General features: G+C 43.6%; 1 protein-coding gene across 1 annotated transcript in view; it reads left to right on the forward strand.

Annotated features, from left to right (window-relative positions):
• Positions 1-24,649, forward strand: part of LOC306916733 (uncharacterized protein) — a gene marked incomplete at both ends in the record, with an annotated part of 88,564 nt that overhangs the window by 24,353 nt on the left and 39,562 nt on the right. Inside the window, 5 exons of the mRNA XM_079494751.1 lie at positions 1,345-1,637; positions 2,144-2,256; positions 2,718-2,830; positions 3,904-4,159; positions 4,345-4,631. Of these exons, the coding sequence (XP_079350877.1) occupies positions 1,345-1,637; positions 2,144-2,256; positions 2,718-2,830; positions 3,904-4,159; positions 4,345-4,631 (1,062 nt within the window). The remainder of the gene's footprint in view (positions 1-1,344; positions 1,638-2,143; positions 2,257-2,717; positions 2,831-3,903; positions 4,160-4,344; positions 4,632-24,649) is intronic.

Consider the following 24,649-nt stretch of genomic DNA (forward strand, 5'->3'; position numbering starts at 1 on the left):
GTGTGTGTGTGTGTGTGTGTGTGTGTGTGTGTGCGTGCGTGTGCGTGTGCGTGTGCGTGCGTGCGTGCGTGCGTGCGTGGAAAAGGTACTTTTTTCTTAATACTAATTTACTTAGTAAAAGTATCAATACTGGAATATACTCCGTTACAAGTAAAAGTCCAGGATTCAAAATGTACTTCAGTAAAAGTACAAAAGTATTGGCATCAAAATATACTTAAAGTAGCAAAAGTAAAAGTACTCATTGTGCAGAACGTCTCATTTCAAGTTTTCAATTTTATAAAACATCTTTTGAGAATAGCTGGTCTACAAGCTCGCGGCGCATTGTGAGCTTGTAGATCTGCTATTTTCAAATGGCCAAAATGTATAATAGGGCTGAAGTGGTCAGTGTATGTTTTTCTGTAATAATAATAATAATAAAAATCTACAAAGTATAGGGTTTCAAATAAATGTACAATAGTGGACAACATTTGGATTCGAGATGCAGTGGAGTACAAGAAAAAGCATTGGAAATTGGAATTACCCAAGGAAAGTACAAATACTTCAAAATTGTACTTTAATATTGTACGTAAATGTACTAAGTTACTTTCCACCACTGCCACTGTGAATAATATGATGTTGGGAATTGGGCAGCTGCTTCAGCAGGGGACGTTTGTTTTGTTGCCTTTTGTCCGGTGGTCGACGCGCTCAGCAGGGAAACAAGTGTGTGTGTGTGTGTGTGTGTTGTGTGTGTGTGTGTGTGTGTGTGTGTGTGTGTGTGTGTGTGTGTGTGTGTGTGTGTGTGTGTGTGTGTGTGTGCTTGTGCGTGTGTGCGTGTGCGACTGTGCGTGGGTGTGCGTGCGCGTGCGAGACACTCAGCAGGGAAACAAGTGTTTGCCTCGCTGCACGTCATAGGAAAGTGGGAACGAAAATGTCACTGGCAGGTTCTGCCCGGCGCGTCCCCAAGCTTTAAATGATGATGAATACCTTTATAGACCCCCCCCTCCCCCCACGTTAACCGCACAGCAGAAAACCCCTTTGTTTTGTTTTTCTTGCCATTGAATATTGCTGAATAATGGCCATTGTTAAACTCTGGACCCAGTACCCATGGTATAAATTGAGTCTGTGATCAAGTATCTTTTCTTTGAAGTGACTAAAAATGTCTGTCTGTCTGTCTGTCTGTCTGTCTGTCTGTCTGTCGAGATCTGTTGATCTCACAATCTCTCTATCTATCTAAATAACTTATAGTATTAATTTTCTGTGAATATGGTACTGTAATATGTGTGGAATGAATCATTGAAAAAAAGTCTCGTCATAATTCAAGAACACCTCCATTTATTATTATTATTTTTTAACTCATCTACATAGTTCCCTCCTGGAGTGCTGAGCAGGACGAGGCGGGTTTGGCCAAAGGGGGGCGCTGTGCTGTGAATGTTCCTTGTGTTCCGGTGTCACATGATACCCCCTCTCCTCCTCCTCCTCCTGGGTCCACATCAACCAACCCAACACCACCATCACCACCATCAACCAACCCAACAACACCACCCCATCGCATCATCATCACGCCCCGTCACCCCGTACCTCCGTCATCCCCGCAACCTGCTACAGAGGAGAGGAGGACGGATGTGGACGAAGCCGCGTTGGCTTCGTCGACTAAAACTGTGATGAAAAATATCCATCGACTACCCTTTTTTTCACCGACGAAAACAAGATAAAAACGAAGCTATATGATGATGACTAGACTAGACTAAAATGTTAAGGAGGTACTAGTGGAGAAGAGATCCAGTAGAACTAAAAGACAAGTCATTTCATGCTTGGTTGTGTGCAGGTGTCACTCTCACTGATTCTAACCCCCCTTCACTCTCACTGATTTTTATACTGTGCCGACAATTGCCGATCTACGTATACAAGCTTGTAGATCGGCTATTGTCGGCAGACTCGGCACAGTATAAATTCAGGCATTTCAATAGCATCACGGCCGGCCAAAATACATTTTAGTCGACCAAATCAACTGTAGATTTATGTATTTAGTCAACTAAAACTAGACTAAAACGTAAAACATTTCAGATGACTAAAATATGACTAGAGCTAAATGGAATTTTATTCAAAAGACCTATGACTAAAATACTAAATAAAAAATGTTGCTGTCAAAATCAACAATTATTAGGATGAAGAAAGGAAAGAAGGACCACCGCAGCGTTCCTCTAGAACTCCAGAAAACCTGGACGACTGGGAGGACCGTTCCTCCGTCTGTCCAGAGGACCAAGAACTCTCACCAAGGTTAGAATAGATTTGGGTTCTTCATTATAGGGTTTGCTAGTTTTTATTTATTTAGTTTTTATTTTTGTGACAACGCTTGGTTTTAGGTTAGTTCTTATTAGTTGTAGTGTTAGTTTTCTCATTTTTTTCTTATTTTTTGCCCTTTTCAATCCTGCACCTTTCGAATAAGTCAGGTGCAGGATTGAAAAGGGCCAGAGTAAGTAAGTATTGTGTAATAAAAACACAAGCAAAGATCTTTAAAAACAAGATTAAGCCTATAAATAAATTGACAAAAATGAAAACTAAGGGCATTTTAGTTAGTTTTGTATACACACAACACAATACAGTTTCAGTTATCGTTTTTCTTTTCCTTTTCTAGTTTTTATTTTGTTCCAGTTGACGGAAATTAAGTTTAGTTTTATTTTTTTTGTTAGTTTTAGTTAACTATAATAACGTTGACTCTCACCACCGGTCTCCATCAGGGCCGAGTCCGAGGGCTCCTCGCTATCCGACTTCAGCCGCCCGCCTTCCAGCCAGTTCAGCCGAAGCACTGACCTGTCCAGTGGCCGCCGCAGCAGCAGCAGTGTCCAGTCTGGTAAGATACGTGCCCTCTACGTAGCCTTTTGAGCGGTGCACACCGCTCCACACACACACACACACACACACACACACTGCACCGCTCCCCCCATTGTTTATGTCAATCAAGTCACGTGGTAAATGCCAAAAATATAGACTTTTTTTTTATATTTAAATTATATATTTTTTCTGGGGCATGTTAAGTGGTCTACCTGTGATCTACTGGTAGAAGGTGATCTACCTTTTGTATTCATTCACCTGAGTATTTCCAATTGACAATATTTTTACTTCTACTCTACTACATCTCGTATCCAAATATTGTACTTTTACTACACTACTTTTATTTGAAAACTTTCTAGTTACTAGTTACTTTGTAGATTTTTATGTGGTTAATAGGCCTACCACTTAATTTCGGCCATTTGAAAATTGCCGATCTACAAGCTCATGTCGCAATGCGTGTTACAGATTTAAATACCATGGAATTGTGCTTCACCGTAGATGGGCTCTGTGTGGGCTGACCTCATAAGCACTAAAGACATTGTTCTTGTATCTTTTAATGCCCACAACAAAATGCTCCAAATGTTTTACTGTGCTTTTTACTGGAAGTGTAACCTTCTGCATCATTTGCTAGTCTGGCAATGCTACATCCCTGTACCTAAACAGCAGATCCAAAACGACAGGTGGTAGCTGGGGTGGAGGAGGGTGAGCAGCAAAAGTTTAAGCAGACAGCAGCGCAGCAGTATCAGTGTGCAGCAGAAAGCAAGCAGATTTAGCAGTGAAAACTACCAGTTTAAATAGCCGTTATGACAATGGAATGAGTGTGTGATTGGATGAGTGGATCATGTGAATGAGAACGTGATGCTGAGGCGGCCCAATGAAAGGCCGCCAACAACTGCACTGAGTTTCCTGACTGAACTTGCTCTGCGCATGTCTGTGACGTGCACATGTGTGAGGCGTGTGTATAGGTTTATTTTTGTCATTTTGTGATTGTGCCGCAAACCAATTTCCCCCACAGGGACAAATTAAGTATATATCTATCTATGTTGATGCTATTATAATTCAAGATGTCTCTTTTTTTGTTTCCTGTTACAGCAGATGTCGGGGGGACAGATTCACGCCTCTCTCAGATCCACTGCTCCTCTACTCGGCTGTCCCCCCCGGGCCCCACCCTCCCGTACCAGGTCAAACCACTCCCACCTGACCCGGCCACAGGTGTCCTTTCTCAGTTAAACCCACCCGAGAACAATTCAAAATCTACAAACACCGACCTCGATCAAGAGGCGGCGGTGGCCACCGGTCTCCAGCACCAAGACGCAGCATACACAGCAGACCTCGGCCTCGACAAAAGGTTTACTTCGGATCTATACCGATCTAAAACAGCAGATATACAAGCTTGTAGATCTGCTATTTTTGAAAAATCGTGAAAATGTGGCACACATCTTTTGACTATTAGACTACTAGTCTTTCACGGCGTACGTTTAAAAAAAAACTCAAATCTTTGCTTCCCTGCATGGAACGACATATTATTTTCAGATGGGCTGATGATGCGTTGGACTCCTCCGGCCTCGTCGACCTGCTGCCTTCTCCCTCCGCCACCTGGTCGTCCTGCCCCGCCAGTCCACAGAACACCACCACTCCCTGCTCGGGTTGGGGGGAGTGGGGAGGGGGAGACAGGCTGACCCCCTCTGCCTCGCTCCCCAGTCCACAGAACACCGCCACTCCCTGCTCGGCTTGGGGAGGGGGAGCCAGGCTGACCCAGCCGTCTGCCTCGGCGGGGTGGCAGGATTGGGCCGTGCTGCCTCCCATCTCCCCTGTCAGAGGTGAGAAATGAGCTCTCACACACACACACACACACACACACACACACACACACACACACACACACACACACACACACACACACACACACATATAACACACCCTGACTGGCTGGTTGCAGCAGGAGGAGGCTGTAAGGGCAGACAACAGAGGAATGGAAGCTTAGCTTCCACACTGAGGCCTCTCAGAGGCTCATCATGTCCCCAGCATCATCGCTGTCCTGTGAAAGCGCTGATGCCCCCTCCTCTCCCCTCCGCCCCTTCCCCCCAGCATAATAAATAACACAGAAAGCTTTTCTTTTTCCTCCAAATCAGCAATAGAATGGACGGCTTTTGATGAAGAGCTGGTACCGTTTGATTCCCGGTTCAAAGGCAGCAAGGCCTCCACAATAGACGCTGCCTGCGCCTCTCGGCCCCCAACACCCCCCTCCCCTTAAGTAACAGTATCAATACTGAAACCTAACTTTTACTTACTTTAAAGCTTGTAGATCGTCTATTTTGCTACGACAGTAATATGCAATTTGGCCCTCTGGAGTGCGTGTGGAAATATAGTGGCCCTCTGCAGTGAGTGTGGAAATATAGTGGCCCTCTGCAGTGAGTGTGGAAATATAGTGGCCCTCTGGAGTGAGTGTGGAAATATAGTGGCCCTCTGGAGTGAGTGTGGAAATATAGTGGCCCTCTGGAGTAAGTGTGGAAATATAGTGGCCCTCTGCAGTGAGTGTGGAAATATAGTGGCCCTCTGGAGTGAGTGTGGAAATATAGTGGCCCTCTGGAGTGAGTGTGGAAATATAGCGGCCCTCTGGAGTGAGTTTTGAAATATAGCGGCCCTCTGGAGTGAGTTTGTAAATATAGCGGCCCTCTGGAGTGAGTGTGGAAATATAGTGGCCCTCTGGAGTGAGTGTGGAAATATAGTGGCCCTCTGGAGTGAGTGTGGAAATATAGTGGCCCTCTGGAGTGAGTGTGGAAATATAGTGGCCCCCTCCATCGTCAAAGTTGCCCATCCCAATAGAATACCTCCGTCGGAGTCTTTCTGTGGTCCGCTAATTTACCGTCCCGAATGGGGATGAAGAACGAGGCCAGTGACATCTGACTCCTTGGGCGACTTTGTGAAGGAAAGCAAACAATGTGCAAATTGTGTAGGGATTTTCTTTTTCTATCAGAGACGTCTACTGTTCTCTCTCTGTGTGTGTGTGTGTGTGTGTGTGTGTGTGTGTGTGTGTGTGTGTGTGTGTGTGTGTGTGTGTGTGTGTGTGTGTGTGTGTGTGTGTGTGTGTGTGCGTGTGTGCATATGTGCATATGTGTGTGTGTGTGTGTGTGTGTGTGAGAGAGAGAGAGCGAGAGGGCGAGAGAAAGAGAGGCGGGCCCGTGCTGTATTGGAGCATGCTGTTTGCTTCACGGGAGACGCGGAGCGAGTGTCACTGGCTCATTTACTCTGTCCCGCACTTTTCGAGTGAGAAATTCAAAGCCATTGTTCGCCACTGAACGGTGCGTGAAATTGTCTTTCAGAGGGATATGGTCAGGTTCAAAGAGGAAGTACGGTCTCACTGAGGCGGGCTGTCAGCGTCTATTGACTATATTCACATGCAGTGGCCATTTTGCTCTTACTTTTTTTTTTTTATTCAACCTTTTTATTTATAACCAGTAAAAACACTCTTTTTCATGTCTCTTTTTCAAGTGGAAACCGGCCAAGAGGCCGAAATAAAATTACACTTCAATGCTACAGTACATCGTACATGACAAATTACAGAACAGACAATAATACATCCATGATTCACCTCAAAGTGACCTATATAGACCTATATTTAATTGTTTATAGGATCAATACAAGTAAATGAATACATGATAACCCTTCCACAGTAGCTTTTTCATATTTTCGAGTATTTTGCATATTTTCCTACATAATGCCTCATTTGCATGTTTAAAAATGTAAAATTTGTAAAACAATAAATCATTGTCTTCGTGTAAGTAATCAATTGGGGAAGTGTCATGGTGATAACAATCTAATATACAGTAGGTATGGTTTTGCACACTCAATTCATAATTAACGTTCCAATTTTGGAGCTCTGGCTCATGGACTAAGAACCAAAAAGAACTGAACCGGTGGGAACCAACCGGTGGAAAAGGGGCCTGTAAGTGACAGGGCGCAAGGTTGTGCATAGAGAGGATACACATTACAATGTGTACAGAAATAACTAGAAAAAGTGCCCTTCTGGGCACAGGTCTCCACCAGGAGGATAGGACTGTGTGAGATGTTTGGCAAAATGTTTAGGAGTAATATAAACATGTTTGCCTTTGATGGTAATTGGATGATTTGAGGCATTTTGTTCCAAAAATGTGTTTTGCTAAAATCAACCTGTTGGTGGCGCTATAACAGGCCAATGTGAAAAGGGTGGGATATATTCCTCAGCCTAGTAAGAAAGTGTGTGAAAGATTTCACGTAAATTGCATGCTGCGTTCATGATTTGAGGCTTTTGTTCAAAACGGGGCAATCTTGCAAACTGTGAAAGCCAATTATAGCCAATTAGGATGGAATATGAAATATCGGACAGATCCGACTTGAGCACATGACCATAGAGATACTGTGTAAAGATGTGTGAGATTTTTGGACAGAATCTGGAGAAGTAATATCAAAAAATGTGTTTTACAAAAGTCGGCCTCCTGGTGGTGCTATAAAAGGCAGATGCGGAAAATGCAGGTCAAAGGTTTGTCCTTGGCCTCTAGGGAGTGTGCATGCAACGTTTCACGCAGATCGGTGCAGTTTTAGGTAAAACATGTGAAAAGCTGCCTCATGGTGGCGCTATAACAGGTCGTTCTGAAAAATGTGGGGCAGAGGTTCATCGTTGGCATCCAGGGAGTGTGTGTGCAAAGTTTGGCATCGACCGGGTTAACGGTGCCGGAGATTAGCTGGTAACGGACGGACGGAAGGAAGGACGGACGGACGGACGGACACACACACACACACACACGGACGGAGTGCAAAACATACTCTCTCCCCATGCCTTCGGCCTGGTGGAGACAATAAATATGTACATGTAGCCTATATACAAAGGCTAGTACACGTCCGAACATGTGCAAATGTTGGAGTGTACATCTGAGATGATCCTTTTGAAACATCCCATAGGAATTTTCAAGGCCAATTTGAGTCTGGTCTGCAAGGGCAGGGGAGCAGGGGCCAAAGAAAGCGAGGGGGGGTAGGGGGTGTTTAAAATGGCCGCCATGTGCTGGATGGTGGAGGGTAGAGCAAGATATTGAAAATGCATGTCTGTGTGCGTGCTTGTTTTCTGCATGTCGGGCCCCCCCGCCACCCTGTCCGGCCCTTTGAGAACCCCCACCCCCAGCTCAGCTCTCTCTCACACACACACAAGCACGGCAAACCAGAGCCCCAACAATTCATGGGCCTGACCTCGGGGTGACCTGTTTTCAGCAACATCTCCAGAGTGTAACTGTCCTTGACAATGGAGCGGGGGCATCGGCTATTGTGCTCGGCCTGGCCTGGCCTGGCCTGGCCTGGCCTCCCCACTCACTCCGGCTCTTTCAGCTCCAGCGCTACGTACGGCCACCATAGGGTGACCCAAGCTCACAGAGGACGCCTTGTCCGCCTCCTATCGGACCCCACGGCGACCCCCCACCCGAAAAAAGAAAGAAGAAGGAAAAAACTCAACCCTGACTCAGAAACCCGCCTCGGCTGAGAATGACGGCTGACTTGACAGCAGCAATATGCTTTGAAGTGTCAAGTCAAGTTCCCCCATTGTCTGTAAGTAGAGAGCCTGAAGTGCACAATAGTGCAACGTGCGTGCGTGTTCTCTCTCTGTGTGTGTGTGTGTGTGTGTGTGTGTGTGTGTGTGTGTGTGTGTGTGTGTGTGTGTGTGTGTGTGTGTGTGTGTGTGTGTGTGTGTGTGTGTGTGTGTGTGTGTGTGTGTGTGTGTGTGTGTGTGTGTGTGTGTGTGTGTGTGTGTGTGTGTGTGAAGACCTGAAGGAGCTGAGTTTGTGTATATATTATGCTTTTGTCGGAGGTTAGCTGCCCTGCAAATCTGATGTGAGAAAGGCCCATTCTCTTTCAAGGCTCCTGTGACAAAAAAAGAAAGCAACAACACTACCCAGTGAAACCATTTGACTTGCTAATCCCTTGACTCCTTATCAAGGCATGACTGAAACGGTGTTGTTGGGCCTGATTGATTGAGAGGAGATAAGTAATTAGTGATGTGGTTGACAGTTTGGCCCCATTGACTCTGAGTGAGGTATGTGGTAATTAGCTTAGAGCCGAGGATCATCATTGTGTGTGTGTGTGTGTGTGTGTGTCATGTGTCTTAGGCTATACTCCCAAGCCAATTCTTGGGTCGTCGTTAATTTTGGCCAAGGGGTTTTCATCTACTCCTTTTTATAGTCAGACTATAGGCCAAAGAAACGCCTATATAGGATGTGAATGTGTATGGCATATAAGTTAACATTGTTTTGAATCAAAATAATCAAAACTTTTGATCTTTATCTTACCACTGAAATTTTAATTTGACTATAAACGTCAGTCATTGTCATTCGCCTCCCTATATCTAACCGCGCTCTCAACAAAACAGACCGAGGGAGGGGGAAACATCGACTAAAGTGCAAGCAGTTTTTGTTTAGGCTTCGTACACACCTTTCGGACACACAGATCTGTCCGACCGACCACTGATTACATTTTTATGATTTGATGCCTCCATGTCCCACAATGCTTTGCGCGATTTGGGCGGTGCTACGACACGCGGAAATAGATGCACATATGTTCAGTGTAGTTTTCTTGACTGCAGCTAGCGGTAGGTTGTCTTGACAAAATGCCTGCTAGTAGGAGCGAGAGGGCTGTTATAGGCCGTGAGCCAGGACCCCAAATCTGGGGTCATCTGTACCGATGGGGTGAATAAGTCTCATAATGATTTTTGGGAAGGTATACATCCCTAGTGCTAGGAAATATGTGATAGCATTGCATCTGTGGTAGCTTTCTGTGTGTTATCACTCCATTTATGACCACATGCCAAAACACAATTTTCAAAATCCGAATGGAGCATTCTACTTCAAACTGATGGTTCTCTCCTATTATTGATCATATATCTTTGAAGAATGGTTGGGATACAGCTCAGACTATATATTTCTCTGAAAAGTTGTTAAAATTAGCACATCTAGAAATGTTATCTATTACAGGAGAGACAACATATAGGGACTATATATTACACGAGACGTACTTCTGTTTTCATGAAAGATGCAGCACAAAGGTTCCCTCTGTAAATAACTGTAAATATTTAAAACCATCTTAGAACATAAATTCTAATGAAATGTTTTATGAAATTCAATAAACTAAATATAGTGTAAGTGTACAGTGTAAGTAATGCATAAGATAACTTTCCGTTCACCATTACATCACCTTTTAGTCCATTTGACACTTCTATCTGTTCAATACCAAACCTAATAATGCTGTTTCATATTACGTTTTTGTTGCTGATTTGTATTTGGGGACAATTTTAGCTTGGTTGCCCAAACTTTGGTAATTGGCATAATCAAAAAAGGCCTTTATATCAGGTCAATCTCACATGTTAAAGGTCTGGTCAATGAAACAGAAACAACTATTTCTATTTCTACAACTTATACTTATACATTTGTAATAATAGCATAAGAAAATATGATAATATTTATCTTTTGCAACTACATTCAATATCTGTAAGCTTCAACTCATAATCAGGATCATAAAATCAACCCACCACATCCCCCTAGCCCTCCTGATTGGCAGCAATATCTTACCCAAATCCTGATCTACCTCATCGTCAAAAGTATATCCTCTTTATTATCAACATCACTTCTCATTTGTAGCTTCAACATCTCATCAGGTGTCAGGTCACCCTTAGCAAAATGTGGATCTCCCATCCAAATTGTGTGACATCACCTGAACTTTCAAATTGAGCTTGGTGGTCTGCCACATTCCACTTGTATATGAGTACAACTGTCGTGGTACAACAGCAGCAACAGATTGTTACATTGTGACACCCAACTCACCCAGCACATCAGGGTAGTCTGGGAAGTTCCCTGCCAGCAAAGTATTTTGTGCTCTGATCTTGCCTTTGCACATGGATATGAGGTTGCACAGGACTGTCCCATTGAAGGTCGTTAATGTCAAGGCAATTATGTTTATGCACTGTCAAATAGGTCTACATCTATTCTAAGGTAACATATAGCTGTATAGTCATATTATCCTGCTCATTACTGTGCACAAATGTATACATCTTTGTGTTTGAGCACAAATGCATTTTGAGAACCCCCACATTTTCAGTAAAGCGTGCACGCTGTGCGGCCCCCACACACCATCATTCTACAGTTCAATCTAGTTGAATACCTGCTGTAGGTTACAACAACAAACAGCTGCATATCAATGGTAAGGTGAATACTGTGCATGTCAACCAGTGACCATACTGTATCTGCTGCATGCTTGGACACACCTGCTTATGAGACAGACATTGACCTGACCTTTAGCACATAAGATTGACCTACTTATAAGAAATTGATTTTATGTGACAGTTATTCTGTTCATTTTGTAATTGTATTGTTTTTACATAATGCAGTACAATAGAACATCACTTTGGGTGTGGTATGGACACCATTTTGGATTTGGCAATACATAATTAACTAGTGATGGGAGATTAATCGGCAAACACATCGGTATCGGACGATTTGAGTTGTTTTTAGATTAATCGGCATCGGTTTGATTAATCAGACCGATTACGTTTTTCAATAAACTTTTCCCTACTCCTTTTTCGAACATAGTAACTGCGAGAGTGAGGTCTAGCCAACACCAACTCGGGATTCCTGGATCGCTGCCCTCCACAATGTCCTATCCAACATCAGGTTATTGAGCTCTGCAGTGTTGTTAGCCAAGCTGTCGCGCCGCAGCACTCTACATAGGTGGTACGCTTCTTTCCCCCCCTTGGCTTTGCCCTGGGTTTGGCTCCCATAGTCAATTTACTTGCCTCAAGTTCTGGGTACCTGACGCAGTGCCCTGCCAGCCTCATCCTTCTCTCTCTGACTTTGTCCGTGATCTGACCCATGGTAGGTCCCCATAGAGGTCCACATTTCTGATGTGACACCTAGTGCCATTCGTAGCATTCTTGTGTAGACTCCATCCAGGGCTTTTTCCTGTTGTACTGTGAGGGTCCATGTCTCGACAGTAGCTATATGAACAGCCGCCTCTTAAGGTCTTCTCCCATGTCTGATTTTCACACTCTCCTCATCCCGTGCAAGGCTTTCCAGGCAAGTGCTCTCCGAACCTTCAGATCCTTTTCAGTTGAGGCAGTCCAGGCCCCGAGGTACTTGAAGTCCTCGACTCGCTCGAGCACCGTCCCGTCTGCAGTGGCAATGGTTTTGTCCTCTGTGTTGACTGTCATTACCTTTGTTTTCTTGGTATTGAGCTTGAGGCCGAACTTGGACCTTGGCTCGAGTCTGGCTGTAGCTTGACTCTATCATCTGGACCAACTTTTCTGGAACTCCGTAGGCACGTAGAATACTCATGAGTTTCCCCCGGTGGATGGTGTCGAAAGCCTTTTGGAAGTCAATGAATGTGATCACCGCTGACAGGTTGCGCTCCCATACCCCTTCCAATATCCTCCTCAGTGACAGTATCTGCCCGACTTTCGAACATAAACATAAATTAAGGATTATGAAAGATCATTATTATTATTATTTTTGGACGTTTATTTCCTTTGTCTTTTCTCATTTATATTTTAACAAATATAAATACAAAAATGAAAAAATGAAATGAAATTAATTAATCGGTCTGTCTTTACAGATAAAGAAGCCCAAAGTAACAGTTTGAACAGATCTACAAGCTCACAATATTATAAAGGTATTTAAGTTAGATGTGACTTGCCTAAGCCTGCAGTGCAGACACCCTGTTACATGTATTTTTCAGAATAGACAAAATTATAATCTTTCAATACAGAATGAGATCGACATTGGTAATATTGGTTATCGGCCATAACAGCAATTAATTATATCGGATATCGATATCGGCCAAAATGTCTCATCGGCACATCCCTATAATTAACTGATCACTTTCACTGATTCAGCCACATTCCTTTAGTCCTAAACCCCCAAATAATGATGAATTAGTATTAGTTATAGCCATTTTAAGCTCCTGGCAGCCATATTGGACGCCATCTTGAAAATGACGCCTTTCCAGAACATATATTTTCCTATATTTTCAGTATATTCTTAAGCATGCCTAGAGGTACCAGAACCAATTGGAAAAACCTTTTCTATCATTTTTGGGGGGTGTATTACTATTTTTTTTCATATTGATCCATATTCGCCTAGTGTTATAAAATAAAATGCATGATAGCACTCATAAAGCTACCACGGGTGCAATGCTATCACATATTTTCTAACTCTAGACATGTATACCTTCACAAAAATCACTATGAGCCTTATTCGGCCAGATGGTACAGACCAACCCCCCTGGCTCACGGACTATTATGGTGGCGACGGTGTCGTTTTTGGTGGTGAGGAGAAAGAGGGCGAGGGAGAGGCGTGAGACTGAAAGGGTCAGGAGAGCGGAGGAGGCGAGAGCAGGCCCGGTTGGAGTGGCCCGGAGAAGGAGGACTGTATGGGTAGACCCCATCCTCCAGGTTCGTAAACGGCTTGGGGACGGGCACCAGCTGTTTTGGGAGCTACGGAGGAACGAACGTCGCTTTTTCCAGGAATTCAGAATGTCCACGGTACAGTTTGACTTCCTGCTGGAGAAAGTGACTCCACTGATCCAGAGGCAAGATACGTTCTTCAGGGAAGCCATTCCACCCCATGAACGGCTTGCCATCTGTTTACGGTAACTATATAACTAACTTGTAACTACGTACATTGTACATACCTACTAGCTAGCAAACTCGACAATTCAGCTGCTAAGATGAAGGAAGGAACGCGCGGTTGATTAAAATCTGTTACTGTAAATAATAATAGCAACAGGTAGCTCCGTTTGGAACATCAGTACCATCTATGCTGCTACCCTTTAGCCCCGAGGTTCCAAACGGAGCTAAGCAACAGGATTCATTCCTGAATGTGAGGATGAAAGATCAGATTTTTATATGGTTACTGTGAAGCAGCGGTTGTCAAACTTTTTCATGTCAAGGACCCCCAGTGTCCCCACATATGCATTTCTGCCCATGTGAAAATATGTCTTGGGAACCCCCATACAAGAGTTGGGTTGTTTAAATGTTACAGAAATGAAAAATAAAAAATGCAAATCTACAATCTACAAGCCTCTTTTCAAACAGCTCAAGTGATTGTGATGCCATAACACATTTTGGAACACACTAATCACTTTGAGAACTACCAGTGACATTGTATAATGTATTCACATAAAGATCGTAATCCAAACATTTGAATATCGTGGAAAATCCTATTTTCTTCTGTAATAGAGCGTCGCAGTCCCGCCCCCTTTCATGGACGCCAGGCCCAGGAAAGTTACATGAGACCAAAACAAATATTTATAATAAAGAAATGTCGATCATCTGAAAAGTATGTTAAATGTTGCGCTCAGTAGTTGCTGTGGGCTGCTTTTGAACAAATTATTTAATCATTCAGCCATGTAATTCTTATCCAGAACCACTATTAAAGCAATGCCATTCTGTTGACACATCCAGTATAAGGATGCTGAGGTTGTATAAGATTAATAAAGCACATCTATTATCAACCACACTTGCAACATGTAATTTCAGCTTGTGTGTTAACATTGTGATTTTTGTCTCTACCTATTTTTCAGATATGTTGTCACTGGTGAAGACTACCACTCCATCGCCAACAATTTCCGTGTTGGCCACTCCACTGTGGCTGGCATTGTGCCCACTGTGGCAGCTGCCATCTGGGACTCCATGGTGGAGGAGTTCATGCCTGTGCCGAGGAAGGATGATTGGAAAGCTGTAGCCGAAGTATTTGGTGAGAGGTGGAACTTTCCTCATTGTGTGGGTGCCATAGATGGCAAACACATTGCCATCAAGGCACCCTCGAGGTCTGGAGCCCTCTTCCACAATTATAAAGGCCACTTTTCAATTGTCCTTCTGGCGGTGGTAGATGCGCTTGGTCTGTTCCGTGTGGTGGACATAGGCGCATATGGGGGTGGTAGTGACGGTGGGGTCCTTGCAGTGTCTCACTTTGGGCGGGCTCTGGCGGGGGGAACACTGGACCTTCCCGATGATGCACCGCTCCAAAACGCTGAGCACCTCGGGCCTCTTCCGTATGTGTTTGTGGCAGATGAGGCTTTCCCTCTGGGCCGGAATCTGCTTCGGCCATTCACGCGCCAGTCACTCCACACGGACTCGCACCGCATTTTCAACTACCGCCTGTCCCGTGCACGGCATGTTGTGGAGAGCGCCTTTGGTGTGTTGGTGGCAAAGTTCAGGGTGTACCACGGACTCATCGAGCTCAACCCTGACCACGCCGAGAAGGTTGTGAGAGCAACCACCGTCCTCCACAACTTTCTCAAATGGGGCCAGCAGGACCCAGCCCACATGCCTCCAGTGGGGCCTCCACATGCTGCAGGTGGAACAGTCATCAGGAGGCACTTTGCTGGTCGAGAGGAGCACTGCCAAGATACTTTCAGGGAGTATTTCAACTCACCAGCCGGTGCTGTGCCGTGGCAGCATGACCGTTTTTAATGTTTTTCTTTGTTTCTTTTTATTTCTTTTGGTTAGGAGAGAAGTGAGTTCCAAAGAACCTGAGAGCGATGCCGTCTGGAGCTTTGCTCCTGCTAGGGTCACCCATGGCGGTAAGGTCAAGGGGGAGGTTCCATTTTCTTCTTTTATTTTCTTTTCGGAGTAGATTGTGAGTTCCAAAGGGGGTGGTTCCATTTTCTTCTTCTTTTATTTTATCTTTTAATTTTCTTTTAGGAGAAGATAGTGAGTTCCAAAGAACCTGAGAGCGATGCCGTCTGGAGCTTTGCTCCTGCTAGGGTCACCCATGGCGGTAAGGTCAAGGGGGAGGTTCCATTTTCTTCTCCATTTAATTTGTCTTCTCCTCGGGTCGTCACCTTGATGTGGTGGAGAAGCTTGTGTGTTCCAATGAACCTGAGAGCTATGCCGCCTGGAGCTTTGCTCCTGGTAGGGTCACCCATGGCGGAAAGCTCAAGGGGGAGGTTCCAGACAAAGTGCGATCCCAAACCAACACTTCAACAGAGGACCAGATGCATGTTAACTTCCCAGGAGCAGCACAGCAGCTGGGAACGCGGTTCTGAAGGCTGCAGCAGCATTGGGCCCCTACAATAATTGGACTCTATGCGACTGGATCCTGACCCACAGCTGTTAAGGACTGCGCGATGGCTATCTGTATATGTGCACCCGTCTCCCCACTTAACACAAAGGTATCTGACAGAAAGGGAATCTACACATGACATCCCTCATTTCACCTAACAGTGTCTGACCACCACAAATGAGCTTGACATCCTGGGTGTCAAAATAGACCACAAGTTGTCTTGGTCGACAACACCTGACCAAAATCTCAATCCGGGCCGGTCAGAAGCTAGCAGCAATGAGGAGAGGCCATGCAGTAAACTCACCACCGAGAGCCGAGCAACAGTGACCAGGACACTGCCAGTACAACACTCTCCATCACTAGCCGTAGCCACAGAAGACACATTGCTGTCGCTACAGTCCTGTACAAAATGCCCTAGGGACCTCCAGGACATGCTCTCTCCACCATACATCAGATGTCGAAACACCTACCTTATATGCACAGCCACAACAGAACATGCTCTCGACCCCCAGGCTCCAAAACACGCACATTGGACCTGTCTCCACACTGCTGACTCAGTCACTGCCGACATCACCATGGGCAATTAACACATGTAGGAGCTACACACTATTCCTCCTTCTTCCACAGCCAACTGAGCTGTCACCCTGGACACACTAAAGCAAACGCTAGTGCAGCAACACTAACTGTCAGCCCACATCATCCCAGGTAACGTCCCTGTTAAAGCATTATTAACATGTTATATTATGTATTCTCAGTTTCCCCACTGTTATTGATTTGCAAACAAAGCTTTTGCTGTGAGCTTGTACATCTGCTGTCTTTGCTTCATGTCCACCTATCTCTGCAGAATGGTGGAGGAGTACCTGGCCCTGCAGGAAGTGCTGTGCCAAGCGGGGAAGATGCAGGCCAAGCTGCTTGCAGAGGCGGCCTTCCTCGGGGGAACAGACCATCTCATCCTCACCCTAGAGCAAAGGTCAGAAAACAATGTCCTTGCCTGTGTAGCTCTGTTAGTATAAGATTGGATATATTGCTGTGGTTGCATACCCCCTCCCCAGTCACTTCAGATAAGCTACTGTAGATATATTATATTCCTGAGATAATAAAAAGACATGTGAACATGTGTGTAGGTACTCTGACCACACCCAGCTGCAGTCACGCCAGTGGACGGTGCAGGAGGCCATCCAGGGCAAGCTGTCTGACCTGGACCAGTGGATCTCCCAGTACCAGACAGCCTTCTCCAGCTTGGAGGCCACACAGGTGGCCATGCAGCCTGCTGCAGGACATCAGCAGTCCCATAGACCTTGGTGAGATACAGTGATAATGTACTTCTGATATGTGCACTCCTTGCAAATTAACAATCGATCTGGTTTGGCGCTCGTACTAGGCTTGTTTTGATGTATAAATCAGCAAGAGCTAAAGAAAATGCTATATTTACAGTGGACTGTATAACCCAAAGAAAAACTAGAAATGCAACACATTTGGAATTCTAAAATTACAGCAGTGTGTCCTGTCACCTACTCCGCCTGAATTATTTAGTTATTTGTGCATTTAAAAGCGTGACTATAACACCATGAAAGCTGAGCTTGGGGATGGTACTAAATTTACTTTGCCGTGCTTAAAACTATGGCAAAGCTACCCAGGGACAATGTAGTTTGGGAATGTACAATCTACTCAAAGCAATACAATGTGAATGTGCGTGCGTTATCTAACATACCAACATACCAAAAAAAAATCACATCCCAGCAGAAATCTGGGTCACAATGGAGTTCATTGCAGGAGTTGACACTCAATAATTCTTTATCTAATCAACTTAAAAGGGTATCTTTGAAAAACAAAGGGTCCCGCACACCGTCAGAAAACTTGCCAAAAATGTTGCTCTTTATTCAACGTTTCGGTCTATTCGACCTTCATCAGGACAGACTGTCTGTCTGTCCTGATGAAGGTCGAATAGACCGAAACGTTGAATAAAGAGCAACATTTTTGGCAAGTTCTGACAGTGTGCGGGACCCTTTGTTTTTCAAAGATACCCTTTTAAGTATGCTTTATTGCCCTACGCACCTGTCAAGCCTTGAGGTGTGCATCAGCCTTTTGCTAAAAGTTTATCTAATCAACTAACAGTGACAGTATGAGCACATTTATAGGCTTAATAAAAGACACAAAGCATTCTGCGGTTCAATATTTATTTCGGTGAACCTTAACTTTGAAGGTTTACAGTTAACAAAGGTGTGGCCAAATACAAATAAACAAAGATTACATAACGTTGAAATAAACTTGGGGGCCCAGGGCAACATACAAAAAAACAATATACAGCAGGGATGGGCAACTTAGATGATGGACAGAGGTCCACATTTCATAATAAATAAAAAGAAAGTCACTCGTGTGAAGTGACGCTTTTCTCATCATACATCATCTCATTCTGGCCATTCACAATTTGTCTTCACTTGTTTTTTTTAATAATTTTGATCCCGCGATTTTGTAACCCATTTTTACCCCTGTCAATTATCTAATGCGAGCCTGGGCTCTACACACCCTCCGCCAACCTAGTGTCTTCACCTTTTTATCTGCAATATTTGCCAGCAAGGTGCTACTTCCCATAGACAGCCCATTCGTCCAAACAGAAAAGTCCTGTCTAATTGTATTAAACGCCAAACTCGCCAACATTGCAGCTGTAGGGAAAGCTTGAATTATCCTCTATCTGTAAAGTGTTTACAGATTGAAAGAGGATAATTCAAGCTTTCCCTACAGCTGCAATGTTGGTGAGTTTGACGTAGTTTAATATAATTAGATAAGACTTTTCCGTTTGGATGAATGGGCTGTCTATGGGAAGTAGCACCTTGCTGGCAAGATGGCTGCGGTCTGAATAAAGACAACTTTAGTTTTTCTCAACCAAGGTTCATGTTTTAGGTTGTTAGAGAAAGTAAAAGATGAGTGTTATTTGTTTTCTTTCATTTTAGGGATTTTAGCCGTTTGACGGGGGCAGGGGCATTCGAACATGGGGCTAAATATGTATCTTTTTTACACAATTTTAGTGCAATTTATTTTTGTATTATTTACTATAGTCCTACTAGACCCCAGGAAATTACATCTGGCCACAAAAGATCACAGGATCTACTGAATGTGAAGGGGGTGACAAACTGACATGTAGAGCCAAACACAACACAGTATGGCAGCCCCCTATAGTACCCCACTTCACATTCAGTAGAGCCTGTGAGGCCAGATGTAATTTCCTGGGGTCTAGAGGACTATAGTAAATAATAAAATATATCACTATAAAAGTGTAAAAAAAAGAATACACATTTAGCCCCATGTTCGAATGCCCCAGTCAAAAATAGCTAAAATGAAAGAAAGCAGCAAATGAAAAACAATTTACACTCATCTTTTACTTTCTCTAATAACAACCTAAAACATGAACCTTGGTTGAAAGAAACTAAAGTTGTCCTTTAAATGGCAGGTAGAAGTTCAGTCGCTGTCACTGCGTTCTAGATCCAGCAGTGAATTGAGTATGGCCAGCTGAAGTTTGGCCTTCTTCCTGTCATTTAGTTTGTTCATGCGATTGCCCAGAAAATGCATGAAATGGTGGACATCGTCGGACACTTCCCTTTGGTCTCTTGAGGAGTCTCTTCTCATCTCCTGCAGGTTGTGCAGAAGGCTTCTCTCGAAGACGGTGGGCTCCTCTTCGTTCCCGCCACCCTGCTGCCCAGAGGCTGTCTGCTGCTGCTGACGCTGACTGGATCCTATTCAACAAAGGTTCGACCATTTATTACATTGTACTGAAATTGATTTGTATAGTAGTCAGTAGCCTGGCGAGTGGATGCTTGCCCTCTCCCTCTAACTCCCCCTCTTGTAGCCATGCCGTTGGTGACGGTGTAGCTGCTGTGACAGGCTGCTGTGAAATATAGTTATTCATATATTGACCTTGCACTGTTCTTGGATGTGATTTGTACTAATGACTTGTGTGAATGTCTTACCACTTTCTGCAGCTGAGGACCGCAAAGGGTGATCAGTGTTGGATCCAGGTGGTGGTGGTGGTGGGGTTGTCAGATCCAACGACAGCAGCCAGTCCGGGGTCGGCACCGCTGCTGCGCCTCTACTGTGACAGGCCGCTATGAAGTAAGATTTAATATTCTATCATATAGAGCCTACATTGTTTTTGATTTGTAAATGTCAATGAGTTGTCTAAATAGCTTACCATTTCCATAATCTGATGGGCTGCCATCACATTCTGGACTCTGATGCCCAGGCGGGTGAGTGGATGCTGCCCCTCTCCCTCTAACCCCCCCTCTTGTTCTCACGCCACTGGTGACTGTGAGGTTGCTCTGACAGGCTGTTGTGAAATATGGTTATTCATATATTGACCTTGCAATGTTCTTGGATTTGTACTAATACAGTAACTTGTCTGAATGTCTTACCAATTTCAGCAGCTGGGGTCAGCATGTACCCAGATGGTGATCTGCTGTGCCCAGCTGACTGATGGGACCCTGACGCTCGTCTGGAGCGTTTTCTTTGACTTGCTGCTATGAAGTAAAGTTTAATCACAATATGATATTGAGCTTGTTTTTTTTTTAATGTCAATGACTAGTCTGAACATCTTAACACTTTCAGCAGGCTGTTGACCAGGCTCCCTGGCTGGCGCTGACAGCAGAGACTGACTGGGCACTAGTAGGTACAAGTATACTTTTGTAAACCCTAAAGCACATCTACTTTTTGGATACATTGCTGCATTCATTTTGGTGTTTGCTTGTGTGACAAGTCTGCATTGGAGACCTCTTTCTGTAATGGGGAGATTATTCTGGATTCTGTTGCAACAGAGCAACTCTTTAAGATATGTCACTAATGTTTGGAGTTGGGTCATGAATATGTTACTACCCAACCTAAACCTCTAGCAAATTGTAATTTTGACTCATCACAATATGTTACCTGTTGGATTCAGGAACTCCATCTGCCATCTGTCAGACTCCTCGGCTACGGCAGCTCCACGAGTGGGCTCTGAAATTGTATGCTGCTGATTTGTCTAAAGTAAGGTTTGTACATTCATTTTAAGTGTCTTTACCCTTAATATGGCTTCTTTCTATGAAGTAAGGTTCAACTTCAAACATATATTGTGTACAGCTGTATGGTTTGGATTGGTGTTGTTTGTAAACAGTTATGATTAACATATTACCTCTTTCACCAGGAAACAACTGGCCAGACTGGTGGAGACTTGCGGCTATTAAGAAATGGGAAAGAAAGGGGTTAGGATATTTCTAGATTCAAAAGATAAGCATGGTCTAGCCATCAAATTTTCTGAAATGTCAACATACATAGGTAAAATCAGGCCTATTAAGTCTACAGATGCTTATATATCAGAATCATGCTATAGAATTATCTAGAGTAGGGGTGTAACGATACATTTTAACCGTGATGTGATATGTATCATGACACATGGTTGACGATACGATACATGGATGATATTGGTTCATTATGGCGATATGATACGATTCATTGATTTTAAATCGATACAGTAACTATTTAGCAAAGACATGAAATCTGTGTGAAGCATGTGGACATAGCAGGTTTAAGGGAGACATTCTTATGGATATAAAGTAAACAGTGTTTTGGCTAATACAAGGACATTATATTTGAACACATGGACAAACCTGCACCTTTGCATGAACATAGAGCATGATCATTTTGATAGAAATGCCTTCTGTCAAAATCACACCCTCATATGGTGATTTGGTAAATGTGTAGAGTATGTTTTGTTCACCTTTGTGTATGTTGCAATGTATTTGGTGTGCATGTTTTTGCACACAGAAAAAAAAGTTTGAAACATTGGAAAACATGCAGCTATTCTATTGTATGTACAAGGAAAGATAATGGACCAGAGTGACTTCCACACAGACTGCATAACAATGCAAGCATGTAGACAGAATAGAAAAGCAAAAACACTGTAAAGTGACATGCTTTGATCTGTTCTATTCCCAAATATAATTTACAAAAAGAAAAAGGTTAAAAATAGTGTTAAGTGTTGCATCTGTTAACACTCAAGAGTAATATGCATCTTACCACTGTCTGTGTCAGCCGCCAAGGAGTAGTGGCTGGGATGCCGATGATGCTGAATTTCCTCTGTGAAAGGTTCGAAAATATTTATTGTGTACTTATTGTGTTGAATTTGGAAACAGTCATGAGTGATACATTCTTACCTGCATCAGGGAATAGGTCCTGGAATAGGTCCTGGTTGGCAGGGTGCTGCTGACTGTTGTCTATTAAGGTTGAAATATTTATTGTTGAGCCTTTTGAATTGACCTGTTGTGTTCTACAATTTGTAAACAGTCATGACTAATATTTATCTTACCAGTTGGGTAGTTGGAGGTAGTGTCTCTCTCCATAACATGGGGCTCCAAAAACAACATGATTTCATACAGTGGCCACTTGTATTTTAACGTGTCCCCCCCACTGCCACTTTTGGGGTTTCTCCTTCTTTTCCTTTCCCTCATAAATTGACTCCGGAGGGCCCCCCACCTATCAGCACACCTGCCTTCTGTGTATGGATGACACAAACGTACATGAAGTGTAACACAAATGTAAAGGGCTTGATAGATATGTAGACCTATCCAAACATTAAAGACTGAATCAATCAACATAGTTTGTATTCTGTCCTATTTAAATACCTGGCCAATGCTATACATTGCAGGGGTCTGTTTATGTCTGGTCCCTCCAACAAGCATCTCCCCTTCGTATTTACATGATAAAGTCTAGTAGGCCTATATACTGTTGATAGTGAGTAGTTGAGTAGTGTATATTCAAAGTATGCTACTCTGTATCGCATACAAGAAGAGTGGGCACCTCAATGTTAAATAGGCTATGTTGTCTTAAATGTACATGAAAAAGAAATGTAGGCCTATATATTAGGGAAATGACCCTAACTAATGTAAAGTAGGCTATACATGATGTGGACATACCCTACCTACATCATTGTCATACCTACATTTATCCTTCAAGGTATTGTTTATGGGAAAAAATATTGGATGTAGGCCTACAGGTTTTGGTGAAATGTGTGGCAATGTGTGTGACCAGTGACAACTTGCCCATTTGTCCTGTTTAATGGTAGGGCCTGCATCATTCTAGCCCCATATGTGCCCTCTCCCTACGCTCATTCTGTAGCTCTTACAGAATGAGCGTAGGAAGAGGGCACATATGGGGCTAGCATCATTCATGCCGTAACCACGTTCCTGTTGCAACAAATGAAAAAGACAAGAAGGCCGCCCCCCGAAATACAGTAAAAGTTGATTATATGGCTGACGGCCGAGCTACACCAGGCTTTTAGTTCCAGTCCCATTTTAAAGTGCGCGTATGATAACGTGGGGCTCGCGTGTGCGCGATTTACGCACAAACGCGCTCGGTGTAGCTCGACCGTTACTAGACGGGCACACACCAGATAATGTGCGTGCAACGCAGGCGCCTGGTATCATTGATATCAATTGGATATTTTCCAAATGGTGATGTATGCGCACAGTAAAAGTCGCACGCATACGCGCGCGCGCTTTGAAAAGCCTGGTGTAGCTATTTCTGAATATATTATTTGCGACTCTTGTACATTTGTGGAAGAGGCTATGTAGGCCTAAAAGTGTACCTAACAAAATACTGAAGCCTATAGGCCTAATGATTTACATTTTGTCAAGTACCGTAGGCTATAATGTAGGAGCGTGTATACGGTGATAACATGCAGCATCGGCATTGAAACAGCCAAATGTCCTATCAAGCTTATAATGTAGATCATGATAGGGACAAATGAAACGGTTTAAGACTTTCTTTAGGCCTACTCATTGACTTTGCAACAATGACAATAAATAATGATAGTGAAGTAGCCTATAGTGTATGACAAAAAAGTTGGCTCCATGTTAAGAATATCAATCAATCGGATGGCATGTAGCACAATGTTAGAAATATTATACCTTATTGTCGAATGTTGTTTAAGCATGTTAAATCATGTATAGGCTACTTCACTTCAACACTTTCGTAATTATTAATACATTCATGGAACAAATAGCCTATTTAACACAGAGCCTACCCACTCTTTGTGCCCACCTATCCTGTTAAACAACTTCATCTAGTTGAATAGGAGTTGAATTTCAAACTTTTAGTATGATTTCGAAAACACGGGACATGATGTTAAGTCCAAAATGCCTATGGACTCTGCAAGGCAGAGTAGCCTATACATTATAAAATGTACTAAAAGTTTGAAATTCAACTCCTAGACACCTTTAGAAACACATTGGTGAAGACATTTCTTCCCAGATACCTGATAAATACCTGATGAAATGCCCTTACTATACGTTAGGCAATGGCGCGCAGCTACGGGTGGGCCTGGGTGGGCCGCGGCCCACCCATATAGAGAGCTGGACCACCCATCGATTTTTCAATTTTTTTTAATATAAATACATAATAAGTTTCATAATGTCTTTCTTTCTTTCAGTAAATATGTTTTTGTTGTGTTTTTTACATGATCATCTTGCTTAATATGAATAAACAGGCTGTCGGTTCTTTTTCACTAATGTGCCTAGACTAGCCTTTTTAAGACCCAGGTTTTTGGCCTAGACTATAGTCTATAGGATGCGATCATGCAAGTTGTTACGTCCACTTCCTGAGACTGCTGCTGCAGAGCCATGTGGAGATGTTTACTTTTTGTTTCATTAATTTTTCTCGTTCCGGGGCCGTAGCACGCCGACAAATCTGATAAACTAAAAATAGACTAGGTCGCGGACGCGGTGACAATACTGTGGATTATGCTT

Source organism: Electrona antarctica (assembly GCF_951216825.1).
Source record: "Electrona antarctica genome assembly, chromosome: 23".
Taxonomy (NCBI): domain Eukaryota; kingdom Metazoa; phylum Chordata; class Actinopteri; order Myctophiformes; family Myctophidae; genus Electrona; species Electrona antarctica.